Source organism: Haemaphysalis longicornis, unplaced genomic scaffold, assembly GCF_048455015.1.
Source record: "Haemaphysalis longicornis isolate Haplotype H1 unplaced genomic scaffold, Haemaphysalis longicornis Haplotype H1 scaffold_2, whole genome shotgun sequence".
Lineage (NCBI taxonomy): Eukaryota > Metazoa > Arthropoda > Arachnida > Ixodida > Ixodidae > Haemaphysalis > Haemaphysalis longicornis.
This window is the reverse complement of record NW_027526295.1, coordinates 272,315,613-272,340,676: the sequence shown is the minus strand read 5'-3', so window position 1 is coordinate 272,340,676 and position 25,064 is coordinate 272,315,613. Positions and strand designations below refer to the sequence as shown.

General features: G+C 50.1%; 1 protein-coding gene across 1 annotated transcript in view; it reads left to right on the top strand.

Moving 5' to 3' along the window:
* Positions 1-24,318, top strand: part of LOC144170724 (2-acylglycerol O-acyltransferase 2-like) — a 39,466-nt gene extending 15,148 nt beyond the window's left edge. The window contains exons 4-6 of the mRNA XM_077700702.1: positions 13,630-13,804; positions 15,432-15,631; positions 24,089-24,318. Of these exons, the coding sequence (XP_077556828.1) occupies positions 13,630-13,804; positions 15,432-15,631; positions 24,089-24,240 (527 nt within the window). The 3' untranslated portion in view covers positions 24,241-24,318. The remainder of the gene's footprint in view (positions 1-13,629; positions 13,805-15,431; positions 15,632-24,088) is intronic.
* The last annotated feature ends 746 nt before the right edge of the window (positions 24,319-25,064 follow it).

Sequence of the window (25,064 nt, the reverse complement as noted above, 5' to 3'; positions counted from 1 at the left end):
TGAAGGATGCGCGAAGGAACCCAGAAGCTATTCAAACACTTTGAGTATGAGTTTTCGAAACACAAGTAAGAATTGTAAGGAATTCTTCAGTGCCACCTTCACTGGACAATCTAAGAAGGGTGTCGCGCCTCTACCGAGTGGGCAATGTCTGTGTTAAAGTCTTCAAACGACGGCCCTTTTGTCGTGTATATCTTGAATGCAGTCTCGAGTCATCAAGCCCCCCCCCCCCCCCCCCCCCCCCCATCACCACCACTAGGGCCATTAGCAACGCTCACACAGCTTTTGTCCGCGATAACAGCAGTACAGGGCGGCATATACTAGAGTTGGACTCTGCAGATCGCAAAGCAGAACTGCAATCTATCAACAAGGTCTTGAATAGCCACCAGTGTCATTATGTAGCTATACGCCTCGAGCTTTGCCTGTATCGACGCCACTAAAATCCCCCTAGCGGCCCGTTTCGCAAGCAGCCGCGGCACGCTCCGGTCCGCTTCCTACTGTCACCACTGCTTTCGGGGCACGTTCACGACTGACATTTAACCCGTTCGAAATGCGGGCAAATGCGCGGAAGCCACTTTATTCACAAATATGATGCATTTGCGAGAGTGTAAACGTTTCTGATGCGAACTTTGTGTGGGACATTTGGCCCGTATGAGCGCATAATTTGTGTCACAGGACCAACGTCATGATGCCGGCATATGCATTGCGTGGATTATAATTCCACTACCCTGAAATTTACTAACGGTGTCTCCGCAAGCAACGTTTCCTCAGATGGCCATGGTACGGCTATACACTGATGTAAGTCAGTTTTGTGCGCTTATATAATCTAGCGAAACCCTGATACCTGACGGCACGCCAGTTACACTAGCCAATATCATACGTCGGATACTGATCCTTAGCCAGGACCAGCAGTCTGGCATAAATTTCGTGAACTTTCTACGAATGAAGCACGGTGGATAAAACAAAATTACGCCATGGTATCAGCACAAAACAGAAAATTTAATGCTACTTTGTCTTGCCTTGAGGTGAGCGCTCGCAAACATTCATCAACTGCTACAAATGTCCTCCATGAGGAGCGCAGTGACAAAACGCTTCTTTGAAACATCACGATACGACTCCGGGAGCCTGCAGAAACTATCACAAACTAAAATCAGAGGGCCTCATCAGATACCACAATCTTACAACACCTTTTATTCTTTGCGAAATGCCTACCCTGTACTTCGAGAAATTCGTCCACCGACAGACCAGCTGTTTGTTCAAGTTGAAAAACAAAAGGAAAGAACGTGCAGCTTGTGTGTGGAATTACTAAAACTTTCATTCCTTGATTTCGTTCCGCATACGGACACAATCATAGTTAAGGGCCCCCGCCCTTCCCTGCGAAATATCAGTGCATTTCACGGCTAGTTAAGTCTGGTGAGTCCTACCTAAAGACGCAGGTCTTTAGCATTTCCAGAACTTCACTGTTTTTTTATATATTTCATTACGAGCTACTCTGTTTATTCCCAACTTGCAAACCAGTTATTATTAGAGAGTTTTAATTAAGCGTTTTTACGCTCCGCTCCGCTCCGGGAAGCCCCGCTAAGCTTCAGCGGAGCGGCAAACGATTTTCTCGTTTTAGTTACGCGTAATGCGCAGCGGACCAGTCCTTTCGGACTGGCAGCGCCGTCTGGCCAAGTTTGGCGTAATGAAACAGAATCGAAAACCATTTCGCCACTTTAACAAAGTAAAACCAGTACGTATAGCTTATTTGTTTATTAAGTATTGACACCTGCAATCGTATTGCGTTACTGGTCGATTACAATGAATGAAAATAAATTTTCGACTTGACGATAGCCACATCATAGCCAACAAAGTTGCGCCCCAGATCCATACGAATCCTTTTCGACGGCAACGATCCAACGCCGCGTTTTGTTGCAGTGAGCTTCAGTAGTTCTGTGTAGTTTTTAAATCGGTTCGCAGTCGCCACTTCTCGCAGCAAGCACAAGCCCTCGTCGATGCAGAACCGCTTTCGTGGTTTGCGCGTCAAACAAGAACCTGAAGCCGCGGCGCTCGTCGAAGGTGTGGCAGCCATCTTAGACTAAGCAAAGTCGTCGCAAGCGCGCGAGAGGGCGCCCGCATCGCCCCGCCACGCTAGCGGAGAGGGCCGCGACGGTCCGCTCAGGCTTACGTGGTTCTATTACCATTCCCTGGTTCTCGCTAGAAGGCGTGAGTGTGCACATATTTATGAAGCAGACCATCGCACTCTGCTCAACATTTTCGCGTGGCTTATATTCCCTTAAAAGGCAGAAGCGGTTGTCTGGTAGTGGGATAATCATTTCCGCGAGACATACTTTGCTACTCCGTATATATATTCGAAACGGAGCCGCATTCGGTGTACGCGCTGCAAGATGAAACCAACCTCTCACTTTGCCAGTATCTCGTCTTAATGAGGCCGCAATACAATTCACTTATGCCTGACGTGTTCGGAGGTTACAGTGGTGATATGCCGTAAGAGTGCTCTGGGAGCGCATAGAACCACGTCTCCAGATAGCTTTGTCTGGCGTTAGAGCACCCTGCCAAGCCGTAGCTGTTTTTTGATGTGCCCTAAACGTACTATTTGCTTACAGACGTGTTCATAACAAGTTGTTTAGGACGCGGAAAGGTACACTGAAGCGAAAAAAAATTCCCGCGCCTTCCCGCGAGGGGAACACGAGTAAATGCAGAGCATTGGGGCCTCAGTACTGGTTGAAGTTAGTGTTGCTTCCATCGCTTCTTCCGTGATGCTGGAGTAGCAGACACGAGTAAACGTGGGGGCGAGCGTCAACCAAGGAAGGAAGGAGCAACGCAGTGACTGAAGCACGAGCGACCGCTAGACGCTTTATATTTGCAGCGCGCGCAGTAGAGGGAGAGCAGTACGGGGGGGAGAGCGCGCATGCGCAAGCAGCGCACGCCCTTCCACGCCCCACCGCGCTGCTATCACGCACCTGTTACGCCGAGACCGCGACGGAGCGAACGGGCTGACTACGACGCATGCGCGCGCCAGCTACTGTTGAGAGAGAGGAGGGACGGAGGAGAGGCGCACCTGCTGCGGACGCGGAGCTGTTGACACCTTCCAACGCAGGAAGAGGCGAGCCTAAGAAATGCTCTGCATTTAAAAGGACCAAAACATTGCATGAGCCCCTATCAGCAACCCCGCGTTGCTCCCGTAAACGCCGCGGAGAAGCGGCGGCGGGAGGCGCAGCATCGCGAAGCTCGAGGCGTGTAGTTGCACTTACGATGGGTAGTCTTTTGTCGATAGTGCCAGCCAAAAGGTACGCTCGCTTAACAACGTGCTTGGTCGTGTCTGCACAGGTCTAGTCCCCTCGAGCGTTTTCCCTTAACAGCGAGCCTTCTGAATATGGCGAGCACACTTTCTAACCTCCATACCGGAGAGCGAAGACTGGTAAGGGTATAAAGTAGCGAAAGAGTTGGTGACAGACCACCGTAAGACAACTCAATGCGTCCAAAATATGTGCGACGCGTAGCACGTTTAAAGAAACTGAACTATACGTACCTCATTCAGAGAAGCTATGTAACGCTTAAAGGCGTATCGTAGGCCCGCTTAACGGAAGCCACATCAAAATATTAGAATAGCTATTGGTGTATCTTTCGGAATGCCTGAGCAATTCATTCCTCGCGAACTTAAGGTTGTGTGCTATGCACATGACTTGTTCCGGCACTAGAAGCCCTCAACGCAGCGTTTCTCCAACCAAGCAACATGCCATCCTAAATTTCAAGATTCTGACTATGAATTCCTCGCACACGCTTTCCAGACAGGTCCCCGTAGAGGGCCTTTATAAAATAAAATGTTACTTCAGGCCCTATTCTGGCGAACGAACTAAGCAGCTTGAATCTCCTAGCGGCCAAAATGGATCGGACGAAAACACATAAGCAGTACTGCGTATGGAAATGAAACTATACTGTGTGCTTCACCGCAAATGGGGCAACCTTCGACAGTATCTCGACCCTCTAGGATCGGATGAACCTGACATCATTGCTCTTCAAGAATCCCGAGGCCTCGCTCAGATATATGGCTACCGTATAGTGCACCGTTTCCAGGAGCAAATCAAACTCTTGTTATCCCACTCACCAAACGTAACGTTCCGGCCATTCAGCACTTCACTGCCATCCCGGTGGTCGAGCATGTTCTCCTCGAAACTATCCCGCATCGCAAAGATGGGGGGCGGCAGCTTATCTATACGAAATATTTACAGCAGCCGCAATATCATGGCTTTTCTATACTCCTTCGAAAAACGATCGATATTGCTCAAAAACACCCAATGGTAATAATAGGGTATCTTAATTCACCACACCGAGCATGGAGTTTCCGCAAGGACACCAAAAAAGGCATGATACTATGGGAAGATGCGCCGAAACTCGGTATAACGCTCCTCACTTATCCCACTCGACCGGGAAATAGTGTTTCCGTGATACTACTCCAGATCTCACATTTACCAAGAATACCAGTGAGGCTACAGGGGAAAACATATGAAAACCTAGGCAGCGATCATTATATTCTAACAACCACGTACAGTTCGTTCCGGTCCCACCTGAGCGCGAAGCCGGCAACTGAAGGTTGTCAACTGCGACACCTTTCGACGCCTGCGAATATCCAGGATAAACCCGATGCCGAGGTCATCAGCATACAATAGATAGAAGACTGGATAGGCGAACTTCAGGAACATGTTCATCTCGCCCCCGGCAGAACTCCGGAGGAGGCAGAGTTAGATCAGGCAGACGCTAGGCCACTGCACCTGTGTGAAGAAAAAAACATATTAAGCCCTGTTAAGTTCGGGCTCCGCATGTAATTGATGAAGGCCGCCGGTGGCTCATGTATTGGTGTCGCCTCCGCTGGTAGCTACGATCATGTGTCCCTTTCATGTAGCCGCACGGACGCCAAGTTCGGAGCCGCGGAGAGTGTGTGTTGTGCCCGTCCTTTTGTGTGTCAAAGGACGGGGGTGCTTAGCCTGGTACATCTGTCGCGTCGAAGGTGGCTGGGTCGCTCGTCATAACAAGCTGACGGGAAGCCAGATTATCGTATCTCTTAGTGTTGAAAGCGCGCGCGGTGTAAGTTTGGAAAATCTTCCACTCCGGCGGCGGCGTTGGTCGTTGACGGGTCAATCGCCTCGGAGACCACCGAGTGGGCCTGAAGCGCGTCTTCCGGTGGGACTGGCGGCAGGCGGCGGCGCCCTTCGTCTGGGAGGGAATTAGCAACCCTCGTTGTCCCGCCGCGCGCGCAGACGCACGGCGTCGCGGGTGGCGCCGCGCGGAGGGAGGTCAGCCGCGCGAGGACCGCTCCGGGCCCTCGGCTTGGCTTTTGTGCAGATGCCGCCCGCTGAACGTAATGGTTGGTTCCCTTTAGGCCGCAGATGTCCTGTATTTTCTGGCCGGGTGCAACAGCGTGCGTGGGAAACACACTTTGAGTGCATAAGAGAGAGGGTTGGGTCACGTGACCGCAGGTGGGGACACATGTGTGATTGGCTGGTTCTTGTGGCCAATCAATGGGTTTCTATTAATTGTTTAAAGGGTTTTTCTCTCTTTCTTGTACGTCCCCTTTTTGGAGGCGGGGTTTTTGTTATCAAAACCGGAGTGTTGGGTTTTCTCGGGGGTCGGTCGAGAGGGGATCTAGTTCAGTATAGATCTCGGCCGAACAGGCTGCTGCTGTCAGAGTGACAATGTAACCGTCACTCTGACCTGATGTAAACTTGGAGTAATGTAAATAGTGTAAATAAACCTAATATCCAGCAAGGAAGGCAGTCCTCATCCCTCACCCGCTCCAAGCATCGGTCGTCGGTCATCGGAGTGAGTCGAGATCGTCCTCTCGGCTCGCCCATCAAAAGCACATCAGTATTTCGTCTCCATCAGTTCGCCAAGAAGATGGAGGGGCGAAATTTAACTGGCGCAGTCGGCAGGATGACCACGACCATCGGCTGGAGCTGGTGGGGCATTGCGGAGAGACTCCTTCAACGCAAGGTTCGGCTCCGACCAACAACGAGCCCAACTCCAAACATCGACGGGGCGACACCTCAGCGGGAGGCCTGGTGAGCTCCGGCTCAGTGCGGCAGCAGCCGTGATTCAACGGCAACGGGGCGACACCTCAGCGGGAGGCCTCGTGGGCTCCGTCCCAGGGCGGCGTAGGCCGCGGTTCAACGAGGCGACACCTCAGCGGGAGGCCTCGTGGGCTCTGGCCCAGGGCGGCGAAAGCCGTGGTTCAACGGGGCGACACCGCAGCGGGAGGCCTCGTGGGCTCCGGCCTAGGGCGGCGTAAGCCGCAGTTCAACGGGGCGACACCTCAGCGGGAGGCCTTGTGGGCTCTGGTTCAGGGCGGCTAAGCCGTGGTTCAACGGGGCGACACCTCAGCGGGAGGCCTCGTGGGCTCTGGCCCAGGGCGGCGAAAGCCGCGGTTGAACGAGGCGAACCTCAATGCAAGACCTCGTGGGCTCCGGCCCAGGGAGCACGGCCCCATCCCAGTGGCGAGAGCGGCGCATCGGGTCCACGAGCTGCTGCACCAGCAACACTGCGACCCGGCCGAATCCGGGGAGGGCACAGGTGGGCCCTGATTTGTTTTCTCTGGGTTCACCATGGCCACTATGCTAACGGGATGTCGCGGCACCGACCGAAAGGTTAGTGCCATTGTGCTCGAGATTGAGGAGTTGAGAGCGGAGTTAGCTCTCAAAAATGCGCAGCACGCTTTCGAAAAAGCAAGGCTAGCGGGTAGCAGGGGCGCGGGTAGCTGGTCCGAATGGACAGCTGAAGAGCTTAGCGCTCAATTAGCCCAAGGGAGAGCGGAGATCGCTTACGAAAAAGCGAAGCTCCGCAGGATTGGTAAACTCGAGGAGGATACCAATGTTTTCACAGTTTTTGTCCCCTCATGGGCGCTTCGGACGCCACGAGATAAGGAGAGTGGGAATGCAGTTGAGGTGGCCGAAGCCACCCCAGTTGTTGAGCAACACCGCAGCGTTCCCACTGCTACAGATGAGATCGTGGAATCTCGCGAGGCAGATGTCTTAGCTGCCGAAGTTCTTTCTGTAGAGGCGGACAATTAACAGCCGTCTGTCGCCGAGGCAGCACAAGGGGCATGCAAGGGCAGCGGAACGGCGTGTCTAATTGTTGAGCTTCCGTGCGGAAAGCATGAAGGTGCAGGCGGCCCGCGGCGTCTTGCGCGTAGGGCGATTCCGACGGGCCCAAGAACGCGGAAGGCGGGGGCAGGTGTGGCGGCGCAGGTGCGACATCGTCGTACGCGCTACCGCCGAGTAGGGTGTTCCTTTTCTCCCGGGAGCAGAAGACACCGAAAGCCAAACCAGGGTTCGTGTAGAATCAGTTGGTGGCGCGCGAAACGGAATCAGTTTCCGTGCGACGGTCGTTGTGTGCCGCCTTTGAAGGGGGGTTGCGCTGAATAGTGTGCAGTGCTAGGCAGGAACGGGTCAGTGTTGTTTGGCGCACACTTAGTTGTTTTTTTTTTTGTGTGTGTGTGTTTTTCTTTGGGTGTGTAGGGATCGCTCAGATGAGAATTAATGTTAGTTACCTGTACTGTCGTTCTCCCCCTGGTTAGTTTTTTTTGTGTGTGTGTTTGTGCATGTGTTGGTTGTGTTCAGCTGTCGTTAGGCGTGTGATTTACGAGTAGCGCAGCTTGGCGGTTTTAACTGTCTCCTTGAGAACTAAAGCCGAGCCGCTGTTACAGCGTGGTAGGGAGTTTATTCTCTGCGCACAAAGGCGAGTTTCTCTCATTATTTGCGCTCGTTGGCATGTGGTCATGGTGGGCCATGGAATGTGCAAGTGGGGCCCCCTTGTGGCGCTTGTGTGCGAACTAGTGTCTGAAGTACTGAAAAATGGACTTTCAGTACATCGCATGTGGACAGTAAGTGAACCGCAACCGGGATGAACAATCTGGTACATTCTGAAAGAACAGGCGTCCGCGAGTGCGTGAAGAGACGCTGAACTTCCTTAGACGTTTTTTTTATTTGTACATGACTAGCCTCATTTTGTACGTTTGGGTTTGTTCGTGTGTCTGTTCTTTCCTTATGGTGAAGGAATGTTCCCGCATGCACGTAACGTTTAAGAGTGGATGGTGTCATTCATTCAGTTGCCAAGTTTGAACATTTATACCCTTCGTGGGGTTGGTTGCCTTTAATGGTAGAGGGTGCCACGAGTTTGTTCTCACGGGCCCTGTAGTTGAGCGCCTTCGTTAATTGTTTGATGTTGCGCAAGCCATGGCTAGGCCAAGGCACTTAGTATGCCGTGTTGTATCCGTTTTTGGTGCAGTTGGCCGGCGCGTTGTGCTAGTTGGGTTGGTGTGTACCGGGTTAATTTTGTATTGTTGTACTGTTATGTAATTTGTATTTACTTTGAATTGTACTCGCGTAACTGCTTGAGTGTTTTTTTTAGTTCTGGCTCTGCAGTAAGACATAACGTGCAGTGAGAGTTAATGTTGTACGTACAGCTAGTGTACGCACAACTTTCTTAGTGCGGAGGTGTTAAGTTCGGGCTCCGCATGTAATTAATGAAGGCCGCCAGTGGCTCATGTATTGGCGTCGCCTCCGCTGGTAGCTACGATCCTGTGTCCCTTTCATGTAGCCGCACGGACGCCAAGTTCGGAGCCGCGGAGAGCTTGTGTTGTGCCCGTCCTTTTGTGTGTCAAAGGACGGGGATGCTTAGCCTCGTACATCTGTCGCGTCGAAGGTGGCTGGGTCGCTCGTCATAACAAGCTGACGGGAAGCCAGATTATCGTATCTCTTAGTGTTGAAAGCGCGCGCGGTGTAAGTTTGGAAAATCTTTGACTCCGGCGGCGGCGTTGGTCGTTGACGGGTCAATCGCCTCGGAGACCACCGAGTGGGCCTGAAGCGCGTCTTCCGGTGGGACTGGCGGCAGGCGGCGGCGCCCTTCGTCTGGGAGGGAATTAGCAACCCTCGTTGTCCCGCCGCGCGCGCAGACGCACGGCGTCGCGGGTGGCGCCGCGCGGAGGGAGGTCAGCCGCGCGAGGACCGCTCCGGGCCCTCGGCTTGGCTTTTGGGCAGATGCCGCCCGCTGAAAGTAATGGTTGGTTCACTTTAGGCCGCAGATGTCCTGTATTTTCTGGCCGGGTGCAACAGCGTGCGTGGGAAACGCACTATGAGTGCATAGGAGAGAGAGTTGGGTCACGTGACCGCAGGTGGGGACACATGTGTGATTGGCTGGTTCCTGTGGCCAATCAATGGTTTCTATTAATTGTTTAAAGGGTTTTTCTTTCTTTCTTGTACGCCCCCTTCTTGGAGGCGGGGTTTTTGTTATCAAAACCGGAGTGTTGGATTTTCTCGGGGGTCGGTCGAGAGGGGATCTAGTTCAGCATTGATCTCGGCCGAACAGGCTGCTGCTGTCAGAGTGACAATGTAACCGTCACTCTGACCTGATGTAAACTTGGAGTAATGTAAATAGTGTAAATAAACCTAATATCCAGCAAGGAAGGCAGTCCTCATCCCTCACCCGCTCCAAGCCTCGGTCGTCGGTCATCGGAGCGAGTCGAGATCGTCCTCTCGGCTCGCCCATCAAAAGAACATCACTATTTCGTCTCCATCAGTTCGCCAAGAAGATGGAGGGGCGAAATTTAACTGGCCTGCCTCCAGAAACAGAAACTGAATAATCGTTCCTTACGTCGCCGCTTGGCCAGACTCAATCAGAATATTGAATCTCACGCCACCCGCCTCACTCGGCAGAACTGGTAAACCCCCTTCCACCGCATGGACACTTAGATGTGCGTCTCCCGGACATGGTATACATTACATTGTCTTCTCGACCCAGAGAAGAGCAAGATAACACAGCGTAGCAAGCAACCTTCGAGCTCTCCTCCATTCATGTGATGGCAGTGACAATGAGCTACTCCAGGACCTGTAGAATAGCAAATTTAAATCTGGCACTTCCCACCCTCTGCCCCCATATATCAGTGTTATGAATACGGACATCGGTTGCCCCATCACGACAGCGGAGGTGCTGGCGGCTATACGTGAATTACGCGTCGAGTCTTTCCCGGGCCCCGATGGGGTTACCAATACGACACTCAGGAACCTGGATGATAGCTTCATTGAAGCTTTCACAAGCTACTTTAATCATTGCTGGGAAACGGGCGCTGTCCCAGCTGGCTAGAAGACTGCAAATATAACGCTTATTACGACGACACAGAAGCAGCTACATCTTGGAAACCTCCTGGCTACCTCCCTCACCTCGTGTGTGGGTGAATTGTTCGAACATGTAGTACTGGGGTGGCTGAACAATTACATGGAGTCCTGCCAACTCTCTCCGCATGTAATGACAGGGTTCCTCTCGAAGTTATCCACACAAGACGTGATGCTTTGCCTTAAGCATAATATGATTGATCACCAGGGATGTTTACAACTCGACACCCGGGCCATTGTAGGTTTGCACCTTACGAAAGCTTTCGACAACGTTCGTCATTTGGCCATCCTTCAGAAACTAGCCGCTCTCGGGGTCGGAGACCAGGCATACAATTACGTTCGAGAATTCCTCTCCCACCGCACCGCTAAACTAACTGTCGGTGGTATTGAATCTCCATTCATTAACATCGGTAGCAAAACCACGTCAAGGCTGGGTTTTATCACCTTTTCTTTCTAACGTGGCTATCATCAACCTTCCTTCAAAGCCTGCCTCTCTACCTGGCCTCCACCACAGCGTTTATGCAGATTATGTCATTCTCTGGATGGCTGGCGGCAACGACGGCGAGATAGAGCACATTCTGCAAGAAGCCATAAACATCGTTGCTGCCTACGTTACCCCAAGGGGCTTAACTTGTTCTCCACAAAAATCTGAGTTACTTGTATACCAACATCATCTGCGGGGCTACGACCTAGTCAGCACACCACCTGATATTCGACTACATATCGGGGCTCATCGTATCGCATTGGTGGAATGCCTCCGAGTTCTTGGCTTACGCTTACAGGAAAATTGCTCCAACGCAGAAACTATTCGGCCACTTCAATCAAGTAGGCAGCAGATAGCCCGGCTCGTATTCCGCCGCCACCACGGTACAAAGGAAGCGAACTTACTGCACCTGGTGCAAGCCTGCATCATTAGCCGCATCCCCTACGTGGCTCCATTTCTGGATCTCAAGAAAACTGAGAGATACAAGCTAGACTGAATTTTTTGCAAAGCCTAAAACAGGCCTTAGGCATCCCCATCGCAGCTTCTACGGAACGCTTCCTAGCTCTGGATATTCTCGATGAACTTGTGGAAGCGCAACGCACTGCGCAACTTCAGCGCCTCGCGGGAGCTTGACCGGCCACTTAATTCTGCAACCGCTAAACATCAAGCACCTCACACAGCACGGAGACAAGGTGGCACTAACGAATGATCGAAGGGGGCATATACACATATCCTCTTATCCTCGAAATATGCATCCCCAGCACAACGTCAAACCACGGTCGCAAGCCTTACAACGGCGCCTCTACGCGTGCTCTACGTCGGTGCGGCCGACTACCCAGACCAGAAAGCCATGGACATCGCAGTCGCAGACCGAGAGGGCAACTCTGACGTATCTGGATCAATAGGCACGATTCACCCGGAAACAGGGGAACAAATGTTCATTGCACTAGCGCTCCCTTCCGCATCTGCCAAGATAATATTCAGCGACTCCAAAACGGCACTCCGAAACTTTGCCATGGGTAGAATCCCCCCAGAAGCTGAACGCGCACTTCACCGGTACAAGGGTTTCTGCTTACGTAATGTCCAACTTATATGGACTCCAGCCCATTCGTCTCTGCCGGGAAAAGAGTGCGCTCATGAGGTGGCCCGAGTGTTTAGCTGTCAGAACCACCTTGACTCTTTCGAGCGTGTGCTCACCAGGGGGGCAGGGAGAGGCTAGTCCCATGTAAGAAAATAACCAATCATTACCGTTTAGGTTACCTCACCTGTCTGGCGCCACATCACTCCCTGACTAGGTGGTAATCTGTGACATGGAGGCTTTTACAGTCTAACACATTCCCCAACCCCGCCGCCTACAACCGCCTCTATCCTCACCTCGATAAAGACTGGTGCCACTGGTCCTCCACCAAAGCTAACCTCCATCATATCACTTGGACCTGCCCAAAGCACACCATTCGTACAACACCCACATCACAGAGATTTATCCTAAATAATATGGAGCAGTGGGGGGCAATGCTGCTCAGCTCCGACGCGAAGTCCCAACTACAAGCCGTCCGACTACCTGAGGATGCCGCTAGAGCGCACGGGCTCCTGGCTGCCATCTGGTGGGAAAGAACCCGCGGAACACCTCATATCACCCCTCTCCTCCCCCAGTTTTTGGCACAATAAAGTTTATTCACTCACTCACTCCAATTCCCCTCGCACACCCTGACGACCATGCTTTGCGTTTGAATCGTCTTTGTGGTCCCGTTTTCGCTTCAGCAGCACAATTGGCTGCCTGTCGCTCTTTTTGCGGCCCGCCAGTATCGGCTTTTTGTCGTCTTTTTCCGCCTGCTCACGCTACACACTTCATTTTGCAACACGTGACAGGACGGGTCCGGAAGCCGCACAATGGCCGCGTGGGGCTAGACCGGATACAAGCAGGCAGCGCCTCGACTTTACGTCTCCCTAGCTATTGTAGTTCATTTCATAAGCTGCAAGAAACCCCTTAGGACTACGCAGCTCGCAGCTATCTCGCGTCAAATTCACCGTACATTCTACGGAGGCAGCGTACTGACGCTGGTCCATCTGGATCGTGCAGCGGGGCGGAAATGGCGTCCGAGGCCTCAACGACTCTGGTCGCCTATCACTGGCCTGCATCCGTAGATTGCCACGGTGAGTTAGATGAGGATTGACTGAGAGGTATGCAGCCTCTACAGTACTGCACGCAGCTTGTGGTCTTCAGCGGCGCGAATGCAGTGCCACCAAAGCCACCATAGCCAACACGCCAAAGGCGCCGCCAGCTTTAGACCGGCTTGACGTCACCGCTCTCTACACGCGCTCGGTCTTTCTCTGTTCTTTGTTAGCTGTCGGTCCGTCGAGACAGCGTGATTTTCTCACCAAAGTGCTCCTAATATTTCACGCCATAATCATTCCCAGAGGCAAACCGCACACTGTGGAAACACACAGGCTGCCTAGGTCAACACAGTTGTCAACGCAACGGGCCTTTCTAAGAAGAAGAATGAATCGAATTAATTGGGGATGGCGGCGCTACAGCTTCCGCCATACTTGAATTACTTCAAGATGTTCCTGAGATATTGTGCATAATTTTCACTACACTTTTTAACCGTAGCCACCGTCAAGGATTGCAGCACAGGCCTAAATTAAATTTCCCGAAAGTTATTTAAACGTTGCCATACTTCAATTCAGTCTCAATAATTTAAAGTGTTGCAGTCTTATGTGATGCATGAAAGAATTTATGTACGGTCCACTCTTTGTGCGTAATTGGCGTCGTTATTTTCTGCCTTTAAAAGGTACTGCTTATTTCCCGCGTGAAAGAATCTAACTAGTGTTCACTGTATTCAAGAACTGGCCCCCTGTTTCGGTTTCGTCAGAGACTGGCAATATTGTAAAAAAATAATAAATAATTAAATAAATAAATAAAATTTGTCATCCTTAATTGCCGTCTAAATGCGCTAACCACCGCTCACCGACGCTTGATCGCAGGCGCAGGTGTCGCATCCCGGGAAAGCTTAGACTGCATCCTCGGCAGCAAAACGCCGGGAGAGGCGGCTGTTCTATCTGTGGGCGGAGACGCCGAAGCGCGCCTAACCCGCCCCGGGAGCTACAAGCTGATCCTGACCAAACGCAAGGGCTTCATTCGCGCGGCGATGAAGCACGGGTATGTGGGGGACCGGGACATGGCCAGATATGTGTGCCCTGTCATCCGAAAGCGCATCGCGCGTTGGGGTGGGAGAGGAGGAAACATGGATGTCATCAATTGCTTGTTTTGAATATGCGTTTTTTTTTTATGCAGGTTTTTTTTTCATGCAGGTTTTTCATGCAGGACCATGGCATTTACGGGCCACCGTGATCGCGCTTTTTTTAGTATTCATTTAAAGTTGCTGCATTCGGAGAAAAGAAAAAAGAAAAGGGGGAGGGGTGGTAAAGATAAAAAAATATCGGCACCTCCGGCCCCGTTCAGAACATGTTCCCTGGAGAGTATTTTACGTAGTTCCGCGCAATTTTTGCTATAGCGCCCTACACGGCATCAATGTTGCTTCATGCTTCATTGGAAACTATTTGACGCGTCATTGTAATGTGCCTTTCTCGTTCTTCAAGTTGTATTTCAATACGGCGCTAGACTTTAAAATGTACAAGGGACGAACAAAATAACATGAGAATGCGGTTTGACCATGGCGTAATGCAAGGTGGTCCCAGTAAAGCGTGTAACAGTAATCGGCAACAAGTGCTGCGTAATGCCACGCAGATATGTACTATCGGCGTCAAATGAAACGCCAACATGAAAATATGAACCAGAAAGTGCAAACTGGAGAAATACTGTTAGAGTTCTTGTAATGGCACGCCATTGCTATATTTGGAGATCCACATTTCCCAAATTTGTTTTCGTAACTAAGTCACTCGTCATTTTGGCTTGCATGGAAAGAAATCGCGCTATTTGGGTGTTATGGTTCATATTTTGGTGTTCGCGTTTCATTTGACGCCGATAGTACGTTGCTGCAGACAGGTGTATTTACTAAATGTGGAATCATACGCTCAGAAACTAACCTCTGCTTCTCAATTCTTACAATCACCCGTCATACGGTCTGCAAACTCTAAAAAAGACCCTGAATAATAAGCCAAGTCGTGTGCACTAGGTATCGTGAAGCTTGTATCTGTCTGCCTTCCATATTCGAGTACGCTATACAGAGTGCGTTAGCATGGCGGCTGAAGTAATTCCGAAAATTTAGGCAAACACTGTGATACTGAAGAAAAATTTTTATTTTAGAATTCTTTTTGTAATATTAAAATTCTCAAGTCATATTCTGGAGTTTTTCAGCCGTTATATACACGCATTATTAAAAAGGCAACGCGTTCGAAAATGCAGTTTTGCATAAACCGTCCTTTCGAACGATTCGCTGATGTCGAATATGCATACTCTGGGGATTCGCCGGTGCCAAATTTCGGATGTTACTAGCATCTTTCGCATCTATAACCTGTGCCAGAACCAACAAAAAGTAGACATTTAACGTAGAATGGGTGAAAAAAACACATTTTGAATGCTGAGATAGCATGAAGACACATGCAAAGTCACTTTGACACCACTACGGTAGGTAGCCGCCATGAAAGGCACCACTTTTTACAGATCAGCTAAAACTCTTCGAGAATTGCGTTCAACGGTCAAATATAGGACTACATGGCTTAAATGTTTCAAAGCATGCACAAATAAGGCTTGGAAACATCACTTTCAGCGGCCCTCTGAGCGGGTGATTGTTTTTGAGCAGGCAGCATGGTTGCCATGCGTGCAGGGCTCCTCTAGTGCCCGTCTTCGCTTTTGGTGAGAACGAACTCTTCAAGAAAGCAGAACTCTCCGACGACTCATGGCTGCGACGCCTAATTGTCTGGTACCAGCGCTTGACGGGATTTACGCCGCCGCTGTTCTGGGGTCGAGGCTTCTTCCAGTACTCCTTCGGGTTGGTGCCTCGCCGTAAACGCATCGTTGTGGTCGGTGAGTACTGTATTAAGGTTCTATTATACCCTCTACTGACAAATCACAGGTCATACGAACAGCGCTTGAAATCAGTGAGATGGAGCTCCACTCATCATCACCGCAACATTGTTGGGAGTACGATACCGTATCCGTCGTGCTCCCTTACCACCATCGAATACCGCTGCTTCCAATATTCACGTATCTTATTCTCTACTCCCAGTACACGCGCGGAAAACTTCCGCAATTCCAGAGCCATATCACTGAGAGATAGGCCTGAAATTTTTACCACAGAATGTGATGCATCCCTGTACGTCAAGCAAAACATGCGTACAACAAGTAGGAGCCGACATTTCGGACCCGCCATCACCGCACCTCCACCCCGCCGTCATCAGCAGCACCAGCATAATAGTGGTGAGCCCAAAAACCATGCACTTCCTGGGGATGCATGATCGTGGCGATGAAGCTTATTAATGAGGGATTCGTTGGTCGTCGCCTTCTAAGTTTAGACTTTGGCTCGCATATGGCTTGGACTTTGACTCGTTGAGCTTTGACCTTCCTGCAGTTTGGAATTCTGACTGTAGCGGCTTTGGCATCTACCCTTCGCCATTTCATTTCGGACGAAAAAAGCTTCGCATTGTAAATTCACGGAAACACTTAAGACCTTGCATGCGGAGTAATGAAAGCCTTACATTTTATTTCAGGCTGCGTGACCCTATATCACGCTAGGTCTGTCTGGATTATGTCCTCTTCTGCTGCAACTATGCCTTCGTTAAAAGAAGAATATATGTTTGGCATGTAATCTTCGTGCTGCAGCGGTTATTGTGGAGACGGGAGGGGATAGTTTCAGTAGCAGCGAGCGCTTCTTGATTTGCTCGTTGTGCGGTATTTTTTTGTCCGAATCTTTTTTCTATCTCCGTACCATATTCAAAGTTTCATCGTTCTCTTTTATAAGTACAATGTATTGGGCGAGTTGGTACTAATTCATAATATAACTGCGCGGTAACAAGAGGACACAGAAAGAAGCCCGTGTACTACAGGACACGGCACAGACTAACAACTGATTGTTATTCAGGAAATAATTCATACGAATAGCCAAATTTTCTCGCCTGCGCGCACTCACCGCGTCGTGCACTCAAATCAAAAACAAATTTCACAAGAATTGCGTTCAACACAGCTGTCGTACTTCGACACGTGCGGAACTCCATCTTTTCTGCCCCCCCCCCCCCCCCGGCTTAACTGTTATCGAGAAGAGTGCTATCTCGCTCTCATGAAGGGTGGTGGACGGACGAACGAACTTGTTTTTTATGCATGTAAAAGGAGCAGAAAGGAGGAGAAAGCCTATATTACATCAGGAAGACGCTAGGTCAAGAGGGGGAAGCTTGAGTAGAGGGTGGGATGTTCGTAGATTGGGACATCTTGAAAATAAACCGCTCAAGTTGAAGCTGGCTGGCTCCTTACGAAGGCGGAAGAGGCCACGTGGGGTGAGGAGAGCAGGCTCACGGCTCTAATCTGCTCGCGCTAGACCGCTTTCTAGGGAGTAGTGCGCAATTAAAGTCAGCGTGGAGGGTTCCAGTGTTCGAGGGTCGATGTATGAGGAGGAGGCATTTAGAGGAGGGTTGAAGGTTCTGTAACGCGTAAATTTCGGACAGTGCCAAATTAGGTGCTGGAGATTGGCGGGTGTGAGGGAGGAGCAGAAGGGACATCGAGGCGGCAGGGATGGGGTGTACCATTTACGGAATGTCTCTGGGGTTAAGCTAGTATTGGCAAAATATTTGTTCATAAAAATTTCGGCTGATCTTGGGAGCGGGGGCAGAGCAGATAAAAAGACGGTTGGAGTGAGGGTCTTCAGGCGGTCTTTTTTTCTTTTTTGTAGCGTAGAATCTGTATGGCCGGTGGTAATTTCTCTGGAGGCGGAGGAGCCAAGTCGGGTAGCAGCGGAGGACTGGAGGTTATACACTCCCGCGCGCCCGTATGGGCTGCCTGGCTCCCCGGTGATGACTCCTCGTGGCCAGGCGCCCAGTCGATGCGAAGATGGATGCCGCTAGATTGTAGGATGGATATCTGATGCAGGATTTTGTTGACAATGAGATTGGTCGATGTGGGACTTCGTAGAATCTTGAGCGCATCGAATGAGTCGGTCAGGATGCGTATTTGTCAAGGGACGGAGGAGTGAAAGTCGAACATGAGGAAGATGATGGCTTGAATGATGGCATTGAGTTCCGCTTCCAAAATGGTAGTACATGGAATATCAAGGTTTCGTTTGCCTTGGATGGCGGGGAGATCAGGTGATGTCCATACGGTGACAACTAGTGGATGAACTATGCTTGCGTCGGTGTAAATATCAATTTCGTGGGTGCGTTTACTGTTCCGGAGGGCTCTGATGCGGGCTGCGCGGACGGGGTGGGTGTTACGAGGGACGGCATGGGTGGCCGTAGAGTCCGTGACATAAGGGCGGTTCCAGGGAGCCAAAGGCGGTAGGATATTTTCCATGATATCTCTTGACAAAATGTCTTTGTTTTTAAACAGCATGGTTCTCTGGTCGATTGGGGGGCTACATGCGCGGTCCCCGCAATCGTTGCAGTGCGCCGCTCATGTGCAGCTTTCCCGCTCATGGCAGTCCTTTCAACAGCGATTACTTTGCAGTTATTTAGCGTAATCGAAAGTTATTTTGCGCTGCTAATATTGGGGGTGAAAACGTGCTGTGCGCACAGTTTCAAGTCTTGCACGCTTTGCGGCTAGGTTCCTGAGCCATGGAAACTATCCCATAGAAACGCATGGGGAGTAAGATTTGACACCGAACTGCACATAAAATATTCAGAATCCTGGAATCTTCTTCTAGTGTTTTCATCTCTACGTTGACTTCTTGCTTTGTGCCTAATATCACTTTACTGAAGTGGTTTTCCTAGGTTCCTGAGAGGTCGGAATTTTGAGCGAGAAAGCTGGGTATGTAAATGCAAGTTGAAGGAGACTACTTTCAAACTTAGCTCAAACTTTTGTTTAAACACCTCCCGGTCTGTCCAATATACGTGCGTTCGCATGCGATAGGAATGTTGTACACGAACCCGCATGCGCAACTGATGAACCTCTCCATGTCTTTTACCGCGCACGTTGACCGCACGCGTTGGTTTTCTCCTTGCAATCGCTTTTGAACGGCTGGACAAATGCCGCCGCTGAGCCTGTTACTTGCCGACAGAACCACGTTGGGTCTGTACCGGGTTTCGACCTTCTTTAGCCGGTGCAAAAGGACATGTATATACAATATGACGGCCACCTTCTTGCGTGGTGCGTCCTCGCCCGTCCTTTGTGCCTGTTCCTTTTCTTGTTTGAAGCGCTTCAGGATATTCTGCGCTTCCGCTCGCACAATTGACAAAGGATACCCGGCTTCATTCAGTCTTTACCTGTTCAGAAACACTTCCTGCTGTGTTTTGCACGTAGCTCTTATTCAGCGCCGCTGCAATCCACGAAGTGGTGAGGCCATTTGTTACTATCTTGAAGTGTGCCGACTGGTAGCCGAGAAGCGATAATTTGGTCCTTGAGTTGTACTACCAGCAAACATGTCCGCCCTGAAATTCCTCCAGATCCGGGAATTTAATCTGGCTATCCTCCGGGGCCTCAGAGGTGAACTTCACATCCAAGCGATGTTCTTTGATAACTTGCACCACCCTTTCCAGGGTCTTGCTGAAATCCATTCCGTCCACTACTGCCAGATAGTCGTCCACGCGCCTGAAGACTTTCTCCACTCCGTTCATGGGGCTTTGTCTTCCTGTGTGCACCTTTCCGGGGGAGATGGTGCTGAGCACTGGAGCAAACCTAAAGCCAATGCACACACCGGAACGTTGGACAAACGCCCTGATGTTCCAGTTGATCACGGTCGCTTTTAGATAGCATTCCAGGACTTCCAAGAACCTTTCCACGGATATTCCGCACACGTCAATAAAGGCTTGTTCGTCGCTGTCCTCGCATTCGCAGTTACGGACGCAACGAAATTAGGTGGTCCTGCGGAATGAAATAATATAGGTCCTCAAAATCAACGCTGAACACCTCAACACCCTGTGTGCTATCTTCCCTTAGCCAACTTCCATATAGTTAGAACCACGAACAGGTCTGTCAATGACTGAGTACTTCTGTAGATAGCCAGACACCGCGTGACGCGAAGTGCCGTGTTGAGAACAGTGGTACTAAACCCTTGCTTGTGCGTCTTTGCAACAACAAATGCTTTCAACGAATGGCCAGGTGCCTTTTTGACGTCCGAGAGCAATCTTGTTGTCTTTTGCTTCTTTGTTAATTCCACGGCTCGGACTTAAGTCTTCTGGCTTTGTCCAGGAATTACATGAAGTTCGGTATCGCAGCTTCTCTCTTTTCCTGGAATTTCCCTTCCGCTGGAACGAAAAAGTGCCTTCTTTATCTGACACCAACAGGCGCAGCTTCTCGTTGGCAAGATGCTTTATGATTGGCTGCAGGTTTTTTTCGCTTTTTTTCGCTGCAGTCATTGACCCAGCAACCGCAGTAACCCGCAGGGTTACCAAATTGGGCGAGAAAGCGCTAAATTGGGCGACATTCACTTCCGTTTGGCTAGAAAAAAAGTTTCTGGTGGTTGGGCGAGTTTTATTTTCGAGCACGTGCACCAAATTTAGGCATTTAAGCAAAACACCTGTTCGCGTTGGAGGCGTCCCTACGGATATTTGGTGAACCAATTCCGCGTAGATATTTTGGAACAGATGGAGAAAAGGTTACGTTCAGGCAAAACAAGAGCCTGTACACGAGATTTAGAGGTCAGCCCCCGCCACATCCTGGTGAAATCTGTGTGCCATTCCCTGCAGTGTGCCAATTTCTGCTGCGCCCATTCCAGCGCTTCAGCCTGAATATCCCATTCTGCACGCAAATATTGATAGCCGGTCGGACATATGCGTGATAAAATTCTCTAAAAACGTAAAAAGAGCCAGAAACAGCGCAGAAAACTTGATATTTCCTCTCCTCTCTTAGCTTGCCGTCTCCCTTTTATCTTTGCCGATATCAAGTGCCACCGTGGAACGCTTTTTCAGTCAAGTGTCTTTGACAAAAGTGACGAAAATTTCGTATGTGTAACGAAACACTAGAAAGTATTCTTCATGTTAAATCTGCTTTGGCAAGAAGCACAGAATGTTGTAAAAGTTTTGAGCCAAGTTTGAATCTCGTATTCTGTATTGACCAAGTTGTGTCGCTGAGTGTTGTACTTACCTTGATCAATGCTGTTTCTGGTTTCTGACCTTGGCCCTTTCTTGCCGCCTTGTGTCTACTGTATTTTGTGAAGGCTCATGGGAAACCTGTGTCCGATCCCAGCTGCGGCTGTTCTTTTTATGAAGGCGAAAGATGAAAATGTCCTGGTGTACTAGCCCTCCACTATGGCGTGCCACAGAGGCCAGGTGTTTTAGTTCTCTGGATCGTTGCCTGTTACGTAACTTCCAGATGATTTTCCTTCGTTCTGGAAAAGTTTGAGCTTAAATGAACTTTTTAATGTGTTCCAAACATTTGGGATAATTTTTGTCTATATTCAGCCGCAGTTTCTTGGCGTTGGGCGGGTTTGACTTGACGATTGGGCGGTTTTTGGTTGGAGCATCTGGTAACCCTCATAAAGCGCTCCTCGGCGCACATTGCCCTGTGCTCCCCTCGAGCCTGTCGTGTGATGGTCCTCGACATCGTCAGTCTCTCCACTACCTTTGTTAGAGGCTCTACGCAGAACTTGGGTTACCGCTTCACCAAGGTTTTGTGATCCTCCTGTATTTGAACTTACGGAATGATCATTATGTCTCCACTTGTGTTCTTCTTTCTCGTAGACAGAGTCGGTCGCAAATTGTTCCACAAGAACTCTCCAGTCGTTGACGTCACTCTTGTCTATTCTCGGTACCTCTTCCTGGCACGTGGTGGCCCCTCTGCCTGGCTACATCTGACGGGAAAACAAGTCCTTAAGGAATCTGACTTGGTGTCTCCATTCGGTGGAAGCATTTTACATCACGTTCTTGAATGTCCAGGTGTTGGCCCCAACAAACAAGAAATCGAATGCAGGTCTGGGGAGCAAACGGATAACTTGGAATACCAGTTGACGCATCATGCCTTGCTGATGTACAATGCTCATGGACTGAAACGCGACACTGCCAGCGCGTGGCCGCTGGCACATGCAGCGCCGCCCGTGGACGCCCCTGGAAGCGAGGTGTGGCGTTGTGGTATATACCGCAAGGGTGGCAGCGGTTTGACCGTAGGCTTACTGGTTCCGGTTGCCAATGAGCGGGAGTGTGGTTCCCCTCAGCGACAGCGGGGCGCTGTAAGCCCGGAGAGCGCTTAAGGAGGGGCCCTAGGAGCGCTGGAGCGCGTTTGTGCGCCGACGGTAGACGCCCGGCGGTGCGCGCAGCCAATTTCGCGATATCTGCTCGTGCGCTCTTGTTACGCGGGCCCTTCCGATGCGGCACAGATAATGCGCATGTAAGGCACGGTCACGCTCATCGGAACAAAAGGGACGTTTCCTGCACGAAAGAACAGCAAACTTTATTCCAGGATGTAAATTAACAAAAAGGAAAGACGCATTTGCTGCAAGATACACCAGACAATCCAGTCAAAAACAGGGTGCCAGTAAAGAGCAGCACGTGGCAGAAGATATCGTTGTAATAATAGCGGGAAATTCAAACATGAAGAGGAGCAGCGCTGCCGTAGGAAAGGGTAGAGCGGGATAAGCGTGTATAGGTCGGGTGTTTCCCCTGTCAGAAGATGCAGACGGTGATGACAAAAGTGAAGGGGCAGCTTGCCGTGTCGAGTAAAGCTAGAAATCCTGTGGTGATTGCCGCGAGGTTTAACAATGTTCCCAAGGGTGAGGAGGGAAAACTTGCCCAGGAGCTTGCGAAAAGGGGTGAACGAACTGCGGGCGACGGCCCCAGATGTGATGTAACAGTCTGCACTGTGCCGAAGGTGACAAAGCAGGGCGTGATCACCGAACAGGCAGCGAGATGCAGAGGAGCGCCAGGGAACTTGGGTTTGAAGTGATATATGCAAATAGAGTAGTGGGCAGCATTAGACAGATACAAGCTTTTCAGTGGGGCGGGATTCACTTCAGCCCCAGGCTACGAAACAATGTGGGGTGGCGTTTAGGTAGGAGAGCGGTACCTTTTTTAGGGGGCCCCGCAAAGCTAAGGAAGGCAAACTAGGCCACAATGGGGAAGCGAGGGACGTAGGCAGAGTCAGCGATGGGATGCAAACAGGGCTAGAGCTAACCGGAGAACCTAGAGACATAATTGAGAACGCAGACAAAGGAGATATATAAGTGAAAACAATAGAAGGAACAATTCAGTAAAAGGCAAATTAATCCCGTAAGTGGAAGGTAAAGGAAAAAATAAATGGAATATATATTTAATCAGCGACATGAATATGCGAAAGGAAGACTGATAAGTGGGCGGAAATGCAAACCCAACCTGAACTGGAAGAAATAAACGTGTACGCATTAGCCGAGACTCACGTGATTGATTGTACGGTTCAAGGCGCCGACGCAAGGCTGGGGAAGAGGCGCGCCGTAGTGGGAGCTAGGCTCCGGATTAATTTTGACGGCCTGGGTATCTTTGAGGAGCTTTATTATTGTTCCTATAAGTGTGAGCCTTCTTAATTTTTTGGAAGTGATAATCATAGGACATCACCTTGGAGGGGCGTACGCTATGACGTGTCTTTCTTGTTCCGAGCAACCGCTGCCACAATTACGGCGAACACTGCAGTTTTTTTTTTTTTTTCGTTTCGAGCAAGTGTTGCCATGATTACGGCGAACGCTGGAGATTTGTTTTTCAAGGGGGCGGGGAGGAAATTTTGGCCCATCTTCCTAGGTGGCTACGCTTGGTTTGCAAGCGTGCGTCGGGAACACTGAGTAGTCGCCCTCGAGGCACGCACACACGAGCCCTCGGCATTTCCTTATTTTATAACTGCCGGGAGGTCACCGAAATCTTGGCCAATCTCCCTAAGTGCGTATGCTCGGCTTGAAAAATATGCGCCAGGAACGCTGGGCGGTCGTCGCAAAACACGCACACCGGAGCTCTCGGCATTTATTCCTTTTATTAACTGCCGAGCGGTCGCCCCGAGGCCCGCACTCACGTGCGCTCGGAGACTGGTACATAAAATAAGTGTGTCATGATGCTGCATACTGTGGGGCTGCTAATTTTAAGGGTACATTTTCTGAGAAAGAAGGGTGTATAGAAATGGACGACTTGAGAAACACAACGGAAGCTACACAGTGTGCTGTCCTGATAAGATTCCAACGTTCAAAATGGAGGGGCCGCCTTGACGGTGATCGAGGGGATCTGAAGGGTTGATCGCGCATGAGAGAAGTACTTTCGTGCTTAAACACTGCACACAAAATTTTCCTCAAGCGTAAGAGTGATCTGTATATCACCATGTGGGCGTTGGTTTATGCCATTAGTGAAATTGGCGCGCTTCTAAATAAGTTGCACTGCTCCCTTTTTCGCGCAGTGGGGAAGCCCCTGGAGGTTCCTAAGGTGGAGTGTCCTAGCGAAGAGGAAGTCAACAGGGTGCATCAGCAGTACATAGATGCACTAATACAACTCTTCAACGACCACAAGGACAAGTACGCCGCCACTGGATCGGAGCTCGTCATCATCTGAGCCCCGCCGGAACTTCAGATTTTTAGATCATAATGCATTCACAAGAAATTTATGCACACGCTTATGGCGAAACTCGTATTGGAGACAACATTGGAGACGTTGTATGCGACTCTGTTGCCGTAAAACCGGCTGGTTTTTGCGTTTCTCTGTAAAGCTGAAGTTTGGGGCAGCTTCAGCTGCACCGATCGGGTGAACGGAATTCGTGAACATACTCGTCAGTTTCTCTCTCACAACGTTCCGCAGTGAAATGGGGCTGGCTTGACTGGGAATGACTACACTCAAAGGTGTAGTCATTCCTTTAGGAAAGGTGAGTAATGTCAGAATTCCACATTGATTAAATTAAATTGAATTGAACTGAATTTATTGCAGAACAGAGAAACAATAAATTATGAAAACATTGCAGGAGGAGGTCCCAAATTCAGCGACTGTCGGGGGGACCTCCTATATCTAATAGGTGGGGTAACGGTGCGGTAAAGAGTTCAGTGGTTCAGACTAGTACAAAACGAGTGAAACCAATATGAGTATAAAATCAAGCAAACTTATACATCATAAATATTGTCACATGAACATAACAGGTTAGAGAATATACATATGGGTTTCCAGACATGGTGACAAAAGTGCACAATAAATAAAAACGAGAGCATGTGTACAATAAATAGATAGATAAATAGGCGTTAGACTGGCGCATAGCTTTTAAAGTTGGTAGTATTTCTATGGCTAATTAAACACGGAAATTCTTGGTCTGTCTGTCTGTCTGTCTGTCTGTCTGTCTGTCTGTCTGTCTGTCTGTCTGTCTGTCTGTCTGTCTGTCTGTCTGTCTGTCT